Genomic DNA, 20,077 nt, shown 5'->3' with positions numbered 1-20,077 from the left:
CTCCATGGGAATATACAACTGCTACAAACTAATATGACTTCTTTTTTACCATCTGCTCCTTCATCACATCCATTCCTATCATAAAATGCTTATTAAAGAATGATGGACAATCAAATTGCTGAAAAGAAATCCTTAGATTTCTTTCAATCTCAGTGTGCAGTTCTAAACCTATGAATGCACCTAGTGATTTCCAGACTAGAGATAACTATTATATAAAATATAATTGAGTTGCCTTCCACATCAAGAGAATGTCCAAGCAGAAGCAGGGAAGATGAAAAACTCAAGGGTTTACACCAGTGGTTCCCAAAGTGGGTGGTATCTCCCTCTGGAGGGCGGTGGGATGACTTAGGGGGGGCGCTAAAAGGCAAGGGGCCTGCAGAGAGGCGCTAAGAGGCAAGGGGGGAGGCAGGAGGGCGCTAAGAGGCAAGGGAGGTGGCAGAGGAGTGCTGGAGGTGGCCCCCTCACAGGGCGCAATTCTGCCTGGGACACTGTTGTCAGCTGAGCACTTCCGGCAGGGGTGAAATTCAGCCAGTTCTGGTAAAATGCACCACTGACTGGCTCCGCCATCACCTCCCGCCCCTCTCATTCATTCCTTTACGTACCTCGCCTGCCTAGAGGCACAGGTGCTGCTGCTGCTGCTCCCTGGTTCCCTCGCTTATCTCAACCACAAAGCCCAGCAGATCTCTGCCCTGTGAGTCTTCCTTTGCTTCTATTCTAGCTACCTCCCCCTTGCCCCAACCAAGGTATCTATTCTTTTCCCAAGCTATTTCCCTCCGTCTGGGCTCTCCCTTGCAGAGCTGAGCCTAGCATTCAGTTTAAAATGCAGGGAGGGGGGCAACAGAGCAGCCAGGAGGAGGGAAAAAAGTTTTTCTTTTTTGCCAAGCTATTTCTTTTTTCACAAGGAGAGGAGGAGAGAGGGAGGGAGGGAGGCAGAGAGGGAGGGAGAGAAAGAGAAGGAGAGAGGAAGGGAGGAAGTCAGAGAGAGGAGGGAAGAAAAGGAGGAAGGAATGAGAGGGAAAGAGGAAAGAAGTGAGAGAGGGGAGGAGGGAGAAAGAAAGTGAGAGGGAGAAAAATGGAGAGAGAGGAGAGTAAGAAAAGAGAGTGGGAAGGAGATAGGGAGAGAAAGGGAGGAAGGAGGGAGGAAGAGAAAGAGAGGAAAGGAGAAAGAGGGAGAGAGAAGGTGAAGAGAGGGAGGAAGAGAGGTGTGAGAGAGACAACTGAACGTTACTTATGAAAAGGTGTTAATTATGTCAATGGAAGAGATAGGAAACTGCATTAGTGATATATATGTCAATGCATTGATTTGTACTAAAATGTTTAGCTTAAATAAGTTATAAGGAATCACAAATATGTAAGTTAAAAGTGTGGAAAATGTAATGTACATGTGGATGACCTTTCGCATGAGTTGTATTGGGAAAAATAAAAAAATATATAATAATAATTAAAAAAAGAAAATGATTCCCCAAAGAGGTAAAATGCTACATTTTGCTAGAGTTATTCTTTGCTTCCAATCTGTTGAAGAAGGGTATTGGACTCCATTGTCTATATTTCCCTTTCCATCCCCATGGTTCTTTAGTGAAAATTATAACCCAAGAACATATAGATCTGTTAAAATGTTCCCATTCTCACTTTCCATATTGGGAATCCCTAGGTACCATGCAATAATCCCATCAAATAATTCAAGCAAATGTTGGTGCTTTCTTAATTACACCAATGCAAACAATGTGCCCACAATGACTTTGTAAAACGAAACTTTATTTAATTGGTCATCTCATCATGCTTCAGAATCCTTGCTTTGCTGCAGAGTAAAGAGCAACATCCTGGTTTATTTGCACCGAGAAGGCAGGCAGGGAGTTGGTAAGGTTTATTTATTCACTTAGCAAAGCCTTAAGCCAGATGTGAACACACACATATTGTAAGTATTCTGATTTTCAGAGCAGAAATGGCAGAAGCAGAAAAATCAAAGAAGAAATGTAGACAATATAGTGTGGAATATCTGAAGTATGGATTTATACCAGCACCATCAAACCAGCAGCTGCCACGGTGCCTACTATGTGAAAAAGTATTTTCTAATGAGGCAATGAAGCCTTCTAGACTGAATGAACATTTGAAAAAGGCATATCCTGACAAGGCAGACAAGAACCTAACTTTTTGTCAATCACTTTGTGACAACTTGCAAAAGCGCCCAACACTGTCACGAATGTTTTACAATGCTTCCCAACAAAACACTGATGGTTTGCGTGTATCATACAACATTTCATTGCTGATTGCTAAGTCTGGAAAGCCACATACTATTGGTGAAGAACTCATCCTACCAGCCATTAGTGAGGTTCTGAGTACTGTTTTGCATAAGTCACCACATTACATAATTAAGACAATTCCTCTCAGCAACAATTCAATGCAAAGACGCATAGATGAAATGGCTGAGAATGTGGAAGATGCATTATGCAGCATACTACAGACAACAGACTTTGCATTACAGCTGGATGAATCAACTTTGCCAGGCAATGAATCTTTGCTTCTTGCTTATGTGCGCTTTATTAAAGATGAAAGTTTGACTCAAGAGTTGTTATTTGTGAGGCAACTAAAAACAGATACTAAAAGGGAGTCAATATTTCATGTTTTTGAACAGTTTTTCAAAGACAAGGAAATTCCACTTACCAACATACTAGCTTGTGCAACTGATGGAGCACCATCAATGACTGGTCGCCACCATGGGTGCGTTGCTTACTTGAAAAAAGCAGTGCCAAATGTCTTTACCATTCTCTGTGTCATTCATCGCCAACATCTGGTTGCAAAAACCCTCAGTGATCACTTGCACAAGTCATTACACATTACACAAGTCATTACTGCAGTTAACAAAATTAAAGTACATGCTCTCAATGATAGACTATTCAGAGAGCTCTGTGTTGAGAATGATGAAGATTTTGATCGTTTGCTGCTTCATACAAAAGTTCATTGGCTATCAAAAGGCAACTGTGTGAGACGCTTTTACAATCTTTTTGACACTGTTGTGGAGTTTTTTTAAGACAAGAATGCTTTGCTCAGTGGTCAACTCAAAGAGATCAGGCATGACATTGCTTATTTATCAGAACTACTTGCAAAGTTCAATGAAGTGAATTTGCAGTTGCAAGGAAATGAGATCAATCTTATTAAGCCAAATCTGTCATCTCTACGTTTATTTCAAAGTTAACTCTATTCAAGCGCAATATAGGCTGTCATGAGCTATACCAATTTCTGAGCTTGTCTGAGCTAGAAGAGAAAAGTGGGGTACAAGATGATGATCTTCAAGTTTTTTGTGACCATTTGGATATGCTGCATAAAGATACGTCTGAGCGATATCAGGATCTTCTTTTGATGGAAATTCCAGATTGGGTGATAAATCCATTTTCAGGTACTGAGGAAGATGGGGTAGTGGAGGAACAACTCATAGAGCTGCAAAATGACATTGAGCTGAAGCCAAAGTTTAAGAAATCGTACCAAAAGTTTTGGTTACAGAAAGAAATTTCTGATCACTATCCTGCACTATGGACAGTGGCTTCAGTGTGGTCATCCAACTCCTCTCCAAGCAAAGAAATCGACTCCAGATTACTGAGAGTGGTGATTTAAGACTCCTGCTAAGTGACTTAATACCAGACATTGAGAAACTGGTATCACTTCATCAAGCCCATCCATCACATTAAGAATTTACTGAACAGTGAAGCAGTTACTAAATTTTACTGAGTTTACTAAGTTACTAGTTACTAAGGTTCTTGATAAATGACTATCAGACTTTGAAAACCTGGTATCACTGGATCATGTTCAGCAATTTTGTTGAATAAACATTAACCAAAAAGGTTTTTAAATTGGATTTTGAATAACTGTGCAATTAATTGTTACAGTTTTGAACTTTACTGTTACTATCTTTCTTCTGTCGTGCAAACCGCCCAGTCACATGACCCCCCAGCCACGCCCACCAAGCCACACCCACAGAACTGGTAGTAAAAAAAAATGAATTCCACCACTGGGTGGGGGGCACTGAGGATCAGTTTGTTGCACTAAGGGGGCGGTGGACTGAAAAAGTTTGGGAACCACTGGCTTACACTCTGGAATGCATCCCTAGGTTTTGATTTCATTGTACTGCAGTAGGCAAATCATCTCTTGTCTATGTTCTTGTCTACAATAAGGATTAAGATTAGAACAAATGAAGGCTTAGACACATTTTTGTTTTATTAATAATTATAGGTTTATGTATTTTTACTGTTCTCTGTTGTCTGCCGAAAGATAGTAATATAAGTTTGATTTGATTTATATAGATCAATGTGTATCTGAGAGTTTTCGGCCAAAATAAGCAAATTGCTGAATAAATATTGTGGCTAGAAAGCTACTATATTTTTCAGAGTATAAGAAGCACTCCCCCCTCCCCCCCCAAAAGCTGAAAATTTGGGTAAGTCTTATACTCCGAATGCAGCTCTTTCAAAGCTTTTTTTCAGCCCTAATGAGGTGCTAATGAGTGAAGCGATCTTCCGTGCTTTGCTTGCTTTTCTCATTGCTGCTCCCTCCGATGATCAGCTCTGCTTTAGAAGCTGTTTTTTATCCACAACCAGGGGATAAAAAGTGTGTGGATGTGCTCAAAACAAAACTTATGTCCTGAAGCTGACCAGACTAAAGACGCTAGCCAGATAGGGAGAATTCCCCCCCCACCTTATTTTCCTCCCCAAAAACTAAAGTGCGTCTTATACTCCAGTGAGTCTTATATTCTGAAAAATACGGTGAGTTGTGACGTCATGTCCTGGCATGATGCTTCCTATTGCAATGTCAAGAGACAAGTTGCCTACAGACCCAGGATTAAACTACAACTACAGATACTCTTACAACCTGCTAAAAGTTGATAAAGTTGTTAATGTCTTTCTCCAGTTTCAGAAACAATAGGTGATTATGTAGCTGTTGATAAAAAAAGTACTGTTAATAGCTTTTCAACATTAATACTAGCCACTTTGTCTTAGAATAGAGATTCCCAAACTTTTTTTTTTGCTTCATAGCAAGGATATGATGATACAAATAGAAGTCACAAAACCTAACTTCACAAATGGACACTGCAATCATTTTAAATCATTTAAATATTCCAAGATCCAGGAACTGTGAGTTCACTGCAGTGCCCTGTGGCACTGCAACAGTTTGGGAACCACAACCTTAGAAATATGACATTAAGGAAAAACAAAAGACCAAGATGGCTCCCGTTGCTCTTCTCCACATCAGCTGAATTAGATAAATTTAAGGTGGACCAGAACACTGAAATAAGAACTGTATAATTAACTATAACTTTGGAACTAGACATTATGGAAAGTTGGGAATTTGAAGAACTATGTGGAATTATAAAAAATGTGCATAAATTATTAAAATCATTAAAATCAAGCCTAAATAGAATTCTGAACTCTGAGAAGCAGATATTTAAAGAAGAAGGGAAGGAAGAAGGGGAGGAGAGATAATGAAGGGATAGAAATGGTGGGAAATAAAAAGCAGACAAAACACTCCATTTGGTCTGGCAGTGGTATGGGGAAAATTGAAAGGGGGGGATGTATCCCAACAAAAGGAAATAAAAAGCAGACAAAAGATGTTTCGGAGGTTGACAGTGACATAAGGAAAGTTGAAGAAAAAATTGAAGGAGGTTACACCCCAACAAAGGGAAATATAAAAGATCTCTTTGACGGTGGCTTGGGGAAAATTGAAGAGTGGACATGTCAAAACAAAGAAAAGGGAGAAGGCAGGCATAGAGAAGTGGGACAAAAGACTAACTAGGAAAAAATCAGACAACTAGAAATTGTTATATGGGAAAATATAAAGCTAAGGTAAGAAGTTTATTCCTAAATATGACAATAAAAATGAGTTGTTAACTGATTGAATATAATAATGGAAAGATAATTAAATAAAGGTTAAATATATGGAATATGGACAAATATGAAACTGATATGGGGAGATTGTAAAACAGAGGTTTGTGATTCACTTCTATAGATGATAATTAAACTGAATTGCTAATTGATTGAATATGACAATGGAAGGACAATTAAGCATGGGTTGAAATATACGAAACATGGACATATATAGAACTTCTAAGATGATGAACAAAGTGAGATGTATACCGCTTGTTATTCGATATAGTAGATTAAGGGAATTGTAATGAACATTGAACAGTAAGGATTGCCATTTATAGACAATTAAAGGTAACCTAAACCAAGATATGGAAAAATGGAGAGGGAACATGAAATATGCTTAGAATGGGAAACTATTGAGATTTAAAGACAGAATCACAAAGTGGGGGCATGTAGGGATACATAATTATATAAATATAATGATGAGAATAGCTGGGAATTGTAACCAGGTCTATATCTTGGCCAAAAGTAGGCTGGGGAGGGGGGTGTTTAAAAGCACAATGACTATATATGTACACTTTTTTGTTCTCTTTTCTCAAAAAAAAGGAGGAAGATATATGTTAAAATTAAATATGTATAGTGAAAAGGAATTATAAATACCACCAACATAAAATGGAGCTCGCTCAGAAACTAAAATACACCAAGTAAATGAGATGAAGAGTGTGTAGTATAGGAGAGAGGTAAGGGAAGAAGAGAGGGAAAAGAGAGAGGGCGGGAGGGGAAGAGGAGGAGAGAAAGAAGGAGTGGAAAGGGGAGAGAGGAGAAGAAGAGAGGAAGGGGAAGTAGAGAAGAGAAGGGTGACAGAGGGAAGAAAGGAGGTAGGGAAGGGGAGAAGAAAGTGATGGATAAGGTACAAATATGGTGTATGCAGAACAGAAGAGCCAATAATTGTTTTTAGGAGTTGATGGTAAGATGAATTTAATTTAAATAATAATACAATACTATGTTGGCTATGTAATAGTATACAAGTGGTTTATATGTTATGAAAATGAAAAAATAAAAAACTTGTCATAAAGAAATATGACAGAATCCAAGCAATTTTTGCCTCCCTCAGTCTAAATAAAACATTACATTTCCCTGAGACCAGATTATTTGAGACCACATAATCAGGGGAGATGTAAAATGAGGAACTTTCTTTCTGATTCAGAACAGCCTATATCTGCACATCTACACTAGAGACCCAACTTAAACATTCCAGTCAAACAAGTGACTGCCCATTGTGAAATCTATCACTTTCCACAAAGCAATCATTTGTTTCTGAAGAATGCTGTTAAGTTCCAACTGTTAGCCCAGGATGTGATATGGAATAAAAGAGGCTTCGCTGACTAATCTGAAAAGATACCCCAGAGACAATGGCAGATTTCATCCAAGTATGCATAGGTCCTAATATAAGATGTAAGGTAGAATAAAGACAGAAAAGGAAGGTGCCACTATGTTCCACTTTTTTTCTTTTAATCTGCCCCTCCATAATCACAGATTTTAGCAGTTGCATCTATGGAACTGGAATTTAGCGGAGCTCGGTTATGATAGTGCTCAAGAAGATTTGAGCCATTGTACCAGAGGTGGGTTCCTGCCAGTTCTAACTGGTTTGGTAGAAGAGGTTCCACAAATCTACCTACCGTCCTCACAGAGCACCTGCCCCGCCCCCCTCGCTTCCCCCACCCATTCCATCGCCGCTCAGGGGCGGTAGCTTGTGTGGCGTGGCCGGCCTCCTAGGATCTCCCCAAAAGTGCCTAGGAGGCATGGCCGCCAGCAAAGAACAGGGCGTTCCCCCCCCACTAGTTCCCCACCTCCCTTCCTGGCGAATATTCCAAGGTGTAGTTTTCCTCCCATCCCTTGTGACCGGCTCCCGCTGAGTTCCGGGAAGGAGGAAAAGAGCATTTGGGGTGTGAGGAGGAGGAGGGAGGAGGAGGCGCACATGCGGGACCGTGCGAACTGGACAATCAGTGGAGGCAGGAAGGTTTTCAGGAGCGTTGAGAACCTTCCTGTCTTCGCTAGACTGCGCTCTTCTCTGCGCGCGCCTCGTGACTGCAATAGACGTCCAGAAGCAGGGGGGGCTGTCGGGCTGGAAGCCCAAGCCCCATTAGCCACAAAAGCTGCTTCTGGACATCTATTGCAGTCGTGAGGAGCACACGGGAAAGAGTGCGAAGTTCAGTGGAGGCAGGAAGGTTCTTGGTGCTCCCTAGATGCTTTCGCGGCTTCCCAGAGTGCCCAGAACCTTCCTGGCTCCGCTGGCCTTCGCACTCTTTTCCGTGTGCTCCTCACAACTGCAATAGATGTCCAGAAGCAGCTTTTGTGGCTAATGGGGCTTCTCCATACTTCCCGGCGAGCGAGCGAGGGAGGATCAGGCTGCCTAATCCTCCATCGCTCGCTCGCCAACTCGAACCGCCTCAGCGCCACCCAGGCTAACTCCGTCCGTCCGCGCCCAGCAGCTGTGATGACGTCATCAAGACGAAGTGGCTTGGAGGCGAAGGGGCCACTCTTCCCTCCCACTCTTCACATTGATGATGTCGCTGCAGCTGCCTGGCGTGGACGGACGGAGGTAGCCAGAGCAGCACTGAGGTGGTCCGGATGGGTGAAAGAGTGAGCGAGCGATGGAGGATCAGGCAGCCTGATCCTCCCTCACTCGCTCGCTTACCAGGAAGCGCGGAGAAGACCGCGCTTCCTGGTAAGCTGAGTCCAGTGGAGGCAGGAAGGTTCTCGCCATTGTCAAGTCGCTTTCATGGCTTCCCAGAGCTTCCCGGCGACCAAGCGAGCGAGGGGAGATCAGAGAGCCTGATCCTCTCTTGCTCACTCACTTGCCGGGAAGTGCAGAAAAGACTGTGATGTCCAGCGGAGGCAGGAAGGTTCCCGGCATTGCCCAGTTGCTTTCGTGGCTTCCCAGCGAGCAAGTGAGGGAGGGAGGATCAGACAGCCTGATCCTCTCTCACTCACTTGCCAGGAAGCGCAGAGAAGACTGTGATGTCCAGCAGAGGTAGGAAGGTTCTAGGCACTGCCCAGTCGCTTTCACGGCTTCCCAGAGCTTCCCGGCGAGCAAGCAAGCAAGGGAGGATCAGCCAGCCTGATCCTCTCTCGCTCGCTCACTCGCCGGGAAGCGCAGAGAAGACCATGATGTCCAGCGGAGGCAGGAAGTTTTTCAGCACTGCCTTGTTGCTTTCGCGGCTTCCCAGAGCTTCCCGGCGAGCAAGCAAGCGAGGGAGGATCAGACAGCCTGATCCTCTCTCGCTCGCTCCCTTGCCGGGAAGCGCAGAGAAGACCGCAATGTCTAGCAGAGGCAGGAAGGTTCTTGGCGTTGCCCAGTCGCTTTCACGGCTTCCCAGAGCTTCCCGGCGAGCAAGCAAGCAAGGGAGGATCAGCCAGCCTGATCCTCTCTCGCTCGCTCACTCGCCGGGAAGCGCAGAGAAGACCATGATGTCCAGCGGAGGCAGGAAGTTTTTCAGCACTGCCTTGTTGCTTTCGCGGCTTCCCAGAGCTTCCCGGCGAGCAAGCAAGCGAGGGAGGATCAGACAGCCTGATCCTCTCTCGCTCGCTCACTTGCCGGGAAGCGCAGAGAAGACCGCAATGTCTAGCAGAGGCAGGAAGGTTCTTGGCGTTGCCCAGTCGCTTTCACGGCTTCCCAGAGCTTCCCGGTGAGCAAGCAAGCGAGGGAGAATCAGACAGCCTGATCCTCTCTTGCTCACTCACTTGCCGGGAAGCGCAGAGAAGACCACAATGTCTAGCGGAGGCAGGAAGGTTCTCGGCGCTGCCCAGTCACTTTCGCGGCTTCCCAGAGCTTCCCGGCGAGCGAGCGAGGGAGGATCAGGCAGCCTTTGAATTGTTGTCCTCTCTCTAAATATTCAATTTAACTGTACCTTTCATTGCCACTTTTGACTTAGAAGACTTTTGACTTTGCACACATATTCTGCAGAATCAGTTTTAGTAACTGCTTGGATCTCTAAGAGAGCTGTTCCATTTGCAAAGCTGAAGCTGCATTTATCAGAGGATCTAAGCTCTCTCCCAGCTTTGAGCCACTGGATCTTAATGGGCTGTGATCCAACTACATGGCAAGCAAGTTGCAGGATCTTGCCTTCATCTATTGTTACTGGTTTAAGAGGTTGATCAAATGCTTTTTAGGTTCTGAAATGTGATAACATTAAGAAAGCAAGAGGAGGAGACTTCCGGTTCCGGCTCCCGAGAGCGATGGGCGCGTCTGCTCGCCCTGTGCACTCCTGGTGGGCTCCCCCTTGATCGGGGGGGCACTGGGTGCCCCGTAGAGGTGCCCAGCCGAGGGGGCTGCTAGCCAGGGGTCCCTGGAGTCGGCGGCAGCCGCGGGGGGGGGGCTCCTGGCATTGCCCTAGGCGCCGGGAGGTGAAAGGGGGTGCATGGGAGCTTCGCGCTTTCGCAACGGGGCTGCCGGACGAACCAGCATCCTGAAGGCTGCAGTCGCTGTTTGGTGAGGTGGAAACTTCCCCCCATTCCCTAGCTTGTTTGAAAAGGGGAAAAAAATTGCCAGCTGTGTCTAGAGTTATTTTCAACTAGGACTGGAGAAGTGTGACTGGAAGGAGGGGGATTTCCCCCCCCCCTCGGACAGGCGGCTATAAACGTTTTTGCTCTCTGCTCTAGAGGAGGAGGAAGGGAGAGAGCTATGCAATGATTTCACGCTCATAACAAAGGCGGATTTTGGACTGTAATTTTATAAATGAGGTGATGATCTGAAAACTTTGGAAACTTTGAAAACTTTTTGTTATGCCCTCTAACTCTGAAGCTGGCAGGGCAAGATGGCATACTTCCGTCGTCTTCATAGACACTGAAATTTGACTCCACCCATAGGATCATCAGGCATTTTGTCTTTGTCTCCGTGACACTCAGATAAATCTCTTGTTGTACTAGACTCCGCTTGGAACAAAGGATTTTATTACTCTATTGCCAGAAGCTGTAACCTGAAAAAGTTTCCTTCTGCTTGGACTCCTTGCCTCCTAACCTCTCTTGGCGGTTTTCCTCCCTAATTGCTTCTTCTCTGTATTGACTTTGTACTTTTTCTGCTCATCAAAATGCCACCTTAAAGACCACCCCCGGGGAAGCCGGGCTTTGTTGTCTCCGCCCCGACATCTACAGTATCCAGTCCCAGTGGACAACAGACTCTAACCTCCCTGCTGCAGCCCAAGCCTTCTGAGACGGACTTTCAGCAGATGTTTCAACAAATTTTAAAGGGACAGGAGGACTTAAAAAGTCAACTAAAGGAGATGAATGAGCAGCTTAAGGAGAACCAGGACCGGGCGATTAAAAATTCACAGAGATTGGATCTTTTGGAGGAGGGGACGGCAGAGATGAGGGGGGAGGTGAAAGGGGTGGAGAAGGGGAACCAAGAGCTTAAGAACCACCAGATAAAAACGGAATTTGAAAGAATGTCCTTTTTCCTTAGATTTCAAAATGTGGTTGAGGTGGATGAGGAAGATTTAAAGGACATCATGACAAACCTTTTGGCTGACTATATTCAAAAAGAAAAACAACAGATGGGGTGGGACTTGGACCTGGTTTATAGAGTAAACTCAGCATACGCTAGAATACACAATGTCCCAAGGGAGGTACACATTAAATTTCTTAGAAAGACTACAAGAGATGAGATTCTGAGTGCACAAAGGGGGCAAGCTTTGAAATATCAAGATAGAGAAATAACCATTCTGAAACAGATCCCTAAGAAAGTGAGAGAGAAAAGAAAAAATTATTCGCAATTAGCAAAGAAGTTATAGCAGAAAGGGGTGTGGTTCAGATGGTTGATGCCTGAAGGCATGTTAATATTCTGGGAGGATACAAGAGTTAGAATCAACACAACTATAGAGGCTCAGGCCTTTATGGAAAAAAATTAAGTACTCCTAGATAAATCCGATGATACACCAGATTTACAGGACACGGGAGGGGCCGGAGCTCTGCTGGCGGGGGGAGAAGGGGCAATACCAAGAAAGCTCAGATCACAAAAATGAGCAAGAAAATCTGCTTGACATAAATTGATTGAAATTATTATTTGAATTTATATGCTGACAAAATATTACTATTTAGTATTAAACTTATTTATGTATAAATGGAAATTATGAGCACGGGGGGAAGGGGCACCTCCTACATACTGTGACTGCCAAAATTTGTAATCTATTCCACCACCCCTTTCCTTTCTATTTCTTTCAAAAACCAATAAAACTTTGTTTAAAAAAAAAAAGAAAGCAAGAGGAGGAAACTAGTTAGATTACCATTCATCTTAAAATTTTTATAAAGTACATATCAAGGTAAGAACAATATGATCCAATGAATTAATTCCATTTTCTCAGTACAATATTTTATAGGGAAAAAAAATTCTGTTTGGTATCATATGGAATTCCGATATTTAGTGAGCATGTTTTAAGATGATATACAAAATGTTTGATATGCAATATCCACTACCTATCTTTTATGCTAAATGTAACATGAATATTGTCAAGAGGAAGGTCATTTTAAAGATGGATGGATGAATACTTCTAGCTGGGTCATAGATGGGAGACAGTGAAATAAATGTACATTTTATTGGCATACTTTTATCTATAGATGCAGATGCTGGTGAGTCATAACAATTGTGTATGTATGTATGTATGTATGTATGTATGTATGTATGAATTAATTAATTAATTAATTCTGGGAGTTGAAGTCCACAAGTCTTAAAGCTGTCAAGTTTGAACACCCCTGGGTTTTTTTTTTCTAAAGGCTTAGAAGGGTACAAGGGTCTTGTAATTTGACAGCTTTAAGACTTGCGTGCTTCAAATACTCGGAGATCACCTTGGGTTGGGGCTTTGTCCTATTTCTCTCCCTTTGCTGGAAACAGGTAAAATTGTGCCACAACCTCTGGTTAGATCTTCCATTTTCCTTGGAAGGAAAGGTTGTACAGTAGCTCTGTCACAATAGCTGGTCAGATTAGCATTTAACATAGCTCCTCATCTGTGACTTTGGTGATTTTTCATTGCAGCAGGTATCAAGGCATATGTTTCTTCATTACACACATTGCCATACTGAACCTTTAAATTTATCATCAATGGCCTGAGCTGCCTGACCATTACTTTTATGGTGGTTGATCTCTTTTCTTTAATGGCCCATTTATTTTCCAACAATAGTCTCCCCTCCATCACAAAGACAGTTTATATATTCTTTGGACAAGGATTCCAGAACTTGGGTTGCCCAATCTTCTGTTAATTTTTTTATGGCAAGAAAGACTGGAAACAGATCAGCTTATCTGAAGAACAATAAGAACTTCTATTACATTCTGTAGAAAGGATAAAAAGCTAAATACTTTGAAAACATTCCAATAACTGCTATGTATGAAATGCAATTTTATATATAATGGAATCAAGATTCATATTCTGCTGCTTCCTCTCCTCTGTACAGTGTAATGAAGCAATTGTCTTTTATCCAGAGGTGGGCATCACATAATGTAACAACCCATTCGCCCAGCACCAGAAATGTGAGCATGCACGCTATCCTCACATGTGCGCAACCTTCTGAGCATGCGGATGACTCCTAAAATACGGCGATATATGGCCAAAATTCACCCGAACCAGCACAGCACTGCTTTTATCTGGATGTATGTGATAACTGGCCATTTCAGAGCTATGAAAGACTGTGCTACAAACTATATCCTCCTACATCAAAGTCCACAAAAGCATATGTACATGTAAACTTTGGGGCACAATCCTAGACTTTGATTCCATTGTACTGTAGAGGGCAAATGATCTGTTGTGTATAAGGCTTTATTCATGGCTGCAATAAAACTTCTAATCTAGTGCAATTTTATCTAAGACTCTTGTGTTAAGTCAAATTGCTAAATAAGGAGTTAAGTATCTGGAAAACTGAAATTAATTAACACATCTTATCAATGGTGGGTTCCGGGCGATACCACCCAGAGCGGCCATACTAGTAGTAGCTGTGAGCAGCAGTCACCGTACCGGTATGGTGCCTCGTTTGCCCACACCCCCACTTCCCCAGGTTCCATTGCTGTTTATAATGCGACCGGCCAATTACGTGTGCACGCACAGCGTGCGGGGCCTGCACAACCTCTACCGAGCAGCTGAGTGTCATAGGGCAGTGGTGTGCACATGCGTGCGTGCCTGACTAGGATGCCCAGCCCCTTGAACAGCATACCGGCTGCGACAGAGTCCGGAACCCACCACTGATCCTAATGTGACGTCCAACAAACAGAAAAGATGATGCATATTTATCTTTTAACTTATATTTAATTTGAAATGAACTGTTTTGCTACTTGGTTCAATACTTTAAGTAAATAAAATATAAAACAATCCTAATCCCAAATTTCTTGCCTCATAATCTTTCCCTGGATTATGTTAATTCTTGTTTTATGTAAGTTTTTTTGAAGAAATAATTGGGTGTTATCTTAATCTTGTAAAGTCATTCATGTGTTTTAAATAAATATCACTGGCGAGTTCTAAGTCATTGCTGTAAGTCAGGTGTCAGCCTCTGCTTTGCTACTTGCTTTTGGCTGCCATTGAAATGAGGGGGGCATGGTATTTGGAAGGGGAAGCTTTCAGTACAGGAGTGGGTGGAAAAGGGAGGTTTGTTCTCACGATCTACTGCTTGCTACAGATAGTGGATTTGCCGCCAAGGCCAATTGTCCAGCATACCAACCTGATGATGCTTTTTGAAGATGAAACTCACATGACACAGGTGGGGTGTGTGGATTGGACTGTGGGATGGGGTTACCAGGGGGAGGGAGTTGGGTCACATATTGATATCTATGATTACGCACGCTTTTGCCTCAGATCTTGCTTTGCTTAGCTGCTATCTACTCATAACCAGTAAAAGTACTCTTAATTCTGAAAAATGGAGTTGAGTGGTTTCTTTCTTGGTTACTGAGGGAGGCTGCCTTGACATCAGGGGTGTCAAACTGGCGGCCCGTGGGCCAGATGTGTCATGTATAGGCCACATCAACCCCAGCTCCACGAAGGGGGAAATGTTGTGAAATGTCACATGATGGCAACATGACACGGCGAGTTTTACACCCACGCTGTAAATAGAAAAGGTGGTGGTAATTTACATACATGATACAGATAGCAGATAATTTTGGAGCAGATGGCAGCCAGAAATGGGAAGTGATAGTGCATTGACGGCTATTGCCCTATTAGTTATTGGCTGTTACCCTATTTGTAAAGTTTAGAATAGTCAAGAAGAGAAATATTTGAAGATGGTTTGTCATTAATGAATGTTTTGTGGCCTATCAGCCACCGGCCCTTCCAGCAGCCAAATCAGAGAAGGAGGCAGCATGGGAGTCAGGGTCAGCATCAAGGCACCCTGAGAGCTCCGAGGGGGAAGAGGGAATGAAGCTGGCAGAGAGAGAGAGAGAGACAGAGGCAGAGCCTGGGCCAGCTGTCAGTCCTCAGATGAAGAGTCAACAGCCCCCAGGTCTGGAGGTGACTGATAAGAAAGAGGAGGAATAGCTGGATCCACGCACCGAAGCCCAGAAGGCAGAGGAGAGGAGAGCAGTGGAAATCCATGGGCCAGTCTTTGGGAATGAAGAACCACCGCTACTAGCCCCATCCTAGTTTTGGGATAAAAGGCAGGGGGCGGAGATGAATAGCAGATAACTATTCATCTTCCAGCCGGACGGACTTGTTAACCTGCAGTGAGAGTTAAACTTTTTGCTGGGGCTGCTAGTGCTCCTAATAAAGGAATCTTTAAGTTAACTTCAGAGGATTTGTCATGATTGGAGAGCTGGGTCAAAACAGAATGGGTATATACCTGTGATGGCGAACCTATGGCACGCATGCCAGAGGTGGCACGCAGCACCCTTTCTGATGGCACATGAGCTGTCACCCCAGTTCAGCTCTCCCCTGCATGCATACATACCACTCGCTGGCCATCTGGTCTTTGGGTCTCTGCCATGCATGTGCGGGGGTGCAGGGGGTGTCATGCGTGCATGTTGAGGGTAGGGGCGCATGGGAGGGGGTCACACATGCATGTGCAGGGCGTGTGCAAAGGGTCACACACATTCTTTTTTTTTACTGTTTCTCTGTGACTTATTCTGAATGTGTATCTGGATAACAACTGAATTTCACATTTTCAAAACATGAAGAAACCAAATTTTTCAATTAACTGAATAACTTTGATAGATCCCCAAATCATTGTGCAAATATCAGAAACTAATTAGGCAAATGATTCTATTTATTATAGTTATAATTACTATGCAGATATGTATGTTTTATTTTTTTAGCAACAATCTGGAAGTGAATCGCAATTGTCTTATTTTGTTATATTTTTCATCTTCCCTAACTTGCAATATAGGTCCTTTGTGTAAGTTGCACTACAAGCCCACCTAACACTCTGTATCATATACAGTATTTCATATACACTGGTGGTCTTAAATTATGCTCACACACTTACACATACACACACACACACACACACACACACCCATTTTGCTTAATATTCTGCTGAAATAAGAATTCAAAAACATATTTTGGCTTTTAATATAATATACTTTATACAATATGTTCCCAAGCTATTCAGTTTATAAAGAATGATTGGTAAATATTTATTTTTTCTACCTCTAAGGAAATAGAAATCAATTGTAAACTTCAAAGATACATTTCTCCTCTAGGATTTCTTAAGCTGGTCAAACAAGCTGAAACAGTAATCATATTGATGGCAAAATAAATCATAATGACTGTGAATTTATTATTTAACAACTAATTATGGGGAAAAGGGATTTTTTAAATAAAATACTTCACAGAAACTTAAATCTTTATGCAAAATGTTCTTCAAGCCCCTTGGTCATGCCTGCTTGGGGAGAAAGGGGCTCCTATATTTCCCGTTTTGAATGTTTTTAGAAGCCAATGGCTTTACAGACCTAACTGAACAGCGGAAAAAGGCATGTTTCCTAAATTTATGTAGTACGGAGATGTTTAATCTTGCGGAGACCCTAGTTGCCCCGCACTCCGTCCACGTTGTGACTTGGGCCGTTTTAATGTCCAAGTTAAAAAATCATTATGCCCCAGCGCTGTCCCGCACAACGTGCAGATTTGCCTTTTACAGAAGGGTTCAGCTTGAGGGAGAGACAATAAACGACTATGTGGCTGCTTTATGAGCCACAGCTGTTCATTGTAGATTCAAAGACTTAGATGGAGCCCTGACAGACCAGATTGTGGGGGGTGTTAGAGACCTCCGTATACAACGCCGCCTGCTGGCCAAACCTGAACTCGACTTACAGGCGGCCCTGGATGAAAATCATAGGCACCTGCTCGTACTTGATAGAGCTAGAGGACGGCCGAGTATGGAGGCGCCATATCAATCAGCTACGAAATTGGCAAAGGGAGTCAAACATGGCGGGGGAACAACAGGGCCTATCCTATAGGCAAGCCACCGAGAGCTCAGAGCAGACGCCTAGGTCCCGGTCTACCTCCCCCGAGCGATCACATAATAGAATAGAACAACCTAGACACTTACCTGCTCTTCCCCATGAGTTTCCAGCATTGTCAGAGTCTGAAGGGGCTAGGCCCGAGGCCAGGGGAACTGCGGCCACAGACTCTGAAGCAGAGGTCACTCTGCAAAGATCAGGACGGGTTCGACGCCGCCCAGGCTATTTGGAAGACTACGCATGCGCGTTCTAAGTGTGAAGGAGTGTTATGTATCATAGTTTTCCGTCTGGTCCATTTCGCTAGGGGGCGCTGTGCTTGACACTGATTGGTTGACTGTTTGATAGCCGGCATATATAAAGGGCTGTCAAACAGGGCTCAGCTGTTGCCAGTTAGCTGAGACGCGCGAAATGTGAAGTGCCGTGTTTGGCAACCTCTTAGCAATAAACTGTTAGCATTTGTTAAGTCCTGGCTCGCCTCCATTTGTCCACCTGTATTCTCCCAGCTAGAACAGATGCCATGTTCTTTAGTACAAAAAGAGCTTCAGTATTTTCCCTATTTCTCCAGCTCCTGCCCAAACTACAATGACTTTTGAAAACATGTTGTGCTGTGACATCTGATGGTGACTATGTGGTTGTTCAAAGATTTCTTATCCCTGCCACATATGGTAGGCACAGAAGGAAGAAGAAATTATAATCACAAAAGAAAGCACCTTTACTCTCTGCTTTTTGAGATCATTTTCCCCAAACAAGACCATTGTTCAATAAACCATCCCCCCTTTAAACAGAAACATTCCTAGATGTAATAATTTACATACTGGAATATAAAGCCAGAAGTTTCTGAGTGTTCATCTTTAAATTTAAGGAAGCTGCTGAAAAGCAGGTCATAAAATATTGGGCTGAGCATGCAATTTATCTAAGTTACTTTCTATGAATTAAGAATGAGTTTTCTTCCGGAAACCAATTTCATATGAACTGTCTCATAAGCAATGATAACATAAAGTTTGACTATACTGGAAAATGAAACAACATATATTGACTTTCTTGTGGAATTTTTCATACTAATGTCATTTCCATCTTGATATGTATTAAATTAAAAAATTTCCTAATGAGTGGACTTAGCAAGTAATGAGAAGCCACTGACTCGCGAGTACAAATAAATCCCTTTTCAAACAGGGTAGGTACAGTCTTTTATTCACGTGGTTTGTTTGCACTTGCAAGTAACCAACTTATCATTACTTACTAAGACTGGGTCAGAACATTTAGAGCAAGGGGAGACAGAAAGTAGATTCTATGAGATGTTGCTACATGGTAAGTCCACTCATTAGGAAATTTTTAATTATTACCTAATCAAAATGCAATCAATTGTAATTAGCTCCAACAGACCTGGCCAAGAAATCCGAATTATTTGTTGTAAAAACAAGCAGTTGTCTGTGACAACCGGCCACTCCCAAACCCCTACTATTTATTTCTCAGCCAGGGGGGGGCTGGCTAGCGTCCACGTTTGCTTTGAGAACCAGCTTATTGTTTTCCTTTGTTCTCTTCTCTTTTCCTCTCTGTGTATATGTGCATCTGGGATGGGCTCCATCTGTTCTTTCTCCTCACTCAGCTCAGACCCCCAAAGACAGCTGTGGGGCGGCAGGAAGGCTCCAGCTCTGCCTCTGATGCTGCTTCCTCATCAGAGCCTTCCATAGGTTCAAAAGCTGTCCCAAGCTCTCCCTCCACTTCCTCCTCATCTGAGTCTGCAGCTAGCTCTGCTGGCAGCCAACAAGCCACAACACTAAGCTTATTTGGCAAAGAACAATCTAAGAGTTAGATCCATTAATTTCAATATGACTTACTCTCTAGATATGTATATTAGACAAAAGCAAATAAGATTAAGCAAAATATATATTAGGATAAATCAAAAGTAACATTAATTAAGGAGTGAATCAGAGATTTGCATGATAAAAGTGACTTGCCTCTTAAGAAAGTTCTTTCTTCTGTTTTCATCATGAAATCAATCTAAACAAAGGCTAAAACTTAGAATACGCATTTTATTTATTGAATGAATAACTTGAATTTTTGAACTTATGATAATCAGCAGAATAAATGTGCTTGATAAACAAACAATCCAATTTTATAGATACACAAAATATTTAGCTCAATATACGAATCTGACTACGTCCAGTTTGGCTCATCTCTAAGAGTGTATATTAAATTTCAAGGCATGCAGATTAATTATAAATAATTATCATGATAACAGTTAAATCAAAATAACTGTTAGATCTAGATACAATCATACTTAGAATAAAGCCATCAAAGTAAAATATTCATAAATAACTTATATTGATTTTGATAGATGTCCAAGTCAATAATTTTTTTTCTGTTATATTTATTCCATATCTAAGAATTATTCATCAGTATCGAGTTCAGAATTCTCTTTACAAAATCTGGCAATTATATTTCATGGCAAATTCCTACTTACCCTTGTTGTTTTCACTTTATTCCCAGATGAACAGCTCCATCCTTTTCGATCTGGGAGAACTTTGCATTCCTCCCCTTCAAGACATGGTTGCATATGGCACCACCATTTTTGTTCTACAATTGATGCTGAGGAAGAGGAAGAGAAAAGCCTATTGTTTTTAATTAAACCTTTGTTGCCCTTATATCACGGAAATATTATCAGGGTGAATATAAAATATACATTGGTGAGAAATATTAATATTATACTGAGGTACTGTTAAATGTATATCCTATAGAAGGGATGGACATTGGACTAAAACAGTATTTGATCTCATCCAACATGCTTTAAAAAAAAGTTTATGAG

The 20,077-nt window shown here is 42.5% G+C and overlaps 1 protein-coding gene across 7 annotated transcripts in view; it reads right to left on the bottom strand.

Moving 5' to 3' along the window:
- TAFA2 (TAFA chemokine like family member 2) overlaps window positions 1–20,077 on the bottom strand; it is a 260,303-nt gene that overhangs the window by 24,864 nt on the left and 215,362 nt on the right. For all 7 annotated transcript variants that reach the window (XM_081956695.1, XM_081956696.1, XM_081956691.1 and 4 more), the window contains exon 4: window positions 19,736–19,860. In XM_081956695.1, the coding sequence (XP_081812821.1) occupies window positions 19,736–19,860 (125 nt within the window). The remainder of the gene's footprint in view (window positions 1–19,735; window positions 19,861–20,077) is intronic.

This window comes from Natrix helvetica (genome assembly GCF_964273705.1).
Source record: "Natrix helvetica genome assembly, chromosome: 6".
NCBI classification, from domain to species: Eukaryota; Metazoa; Chordata; class Lepidosauria; order Squamata; family Natricidae; genus Natrix; species Natrix helvetica.
Note: the sequence above shows the minus strand (reverse complement) of the source record. Positions and strands in the feature narration are given on the sequence as shown.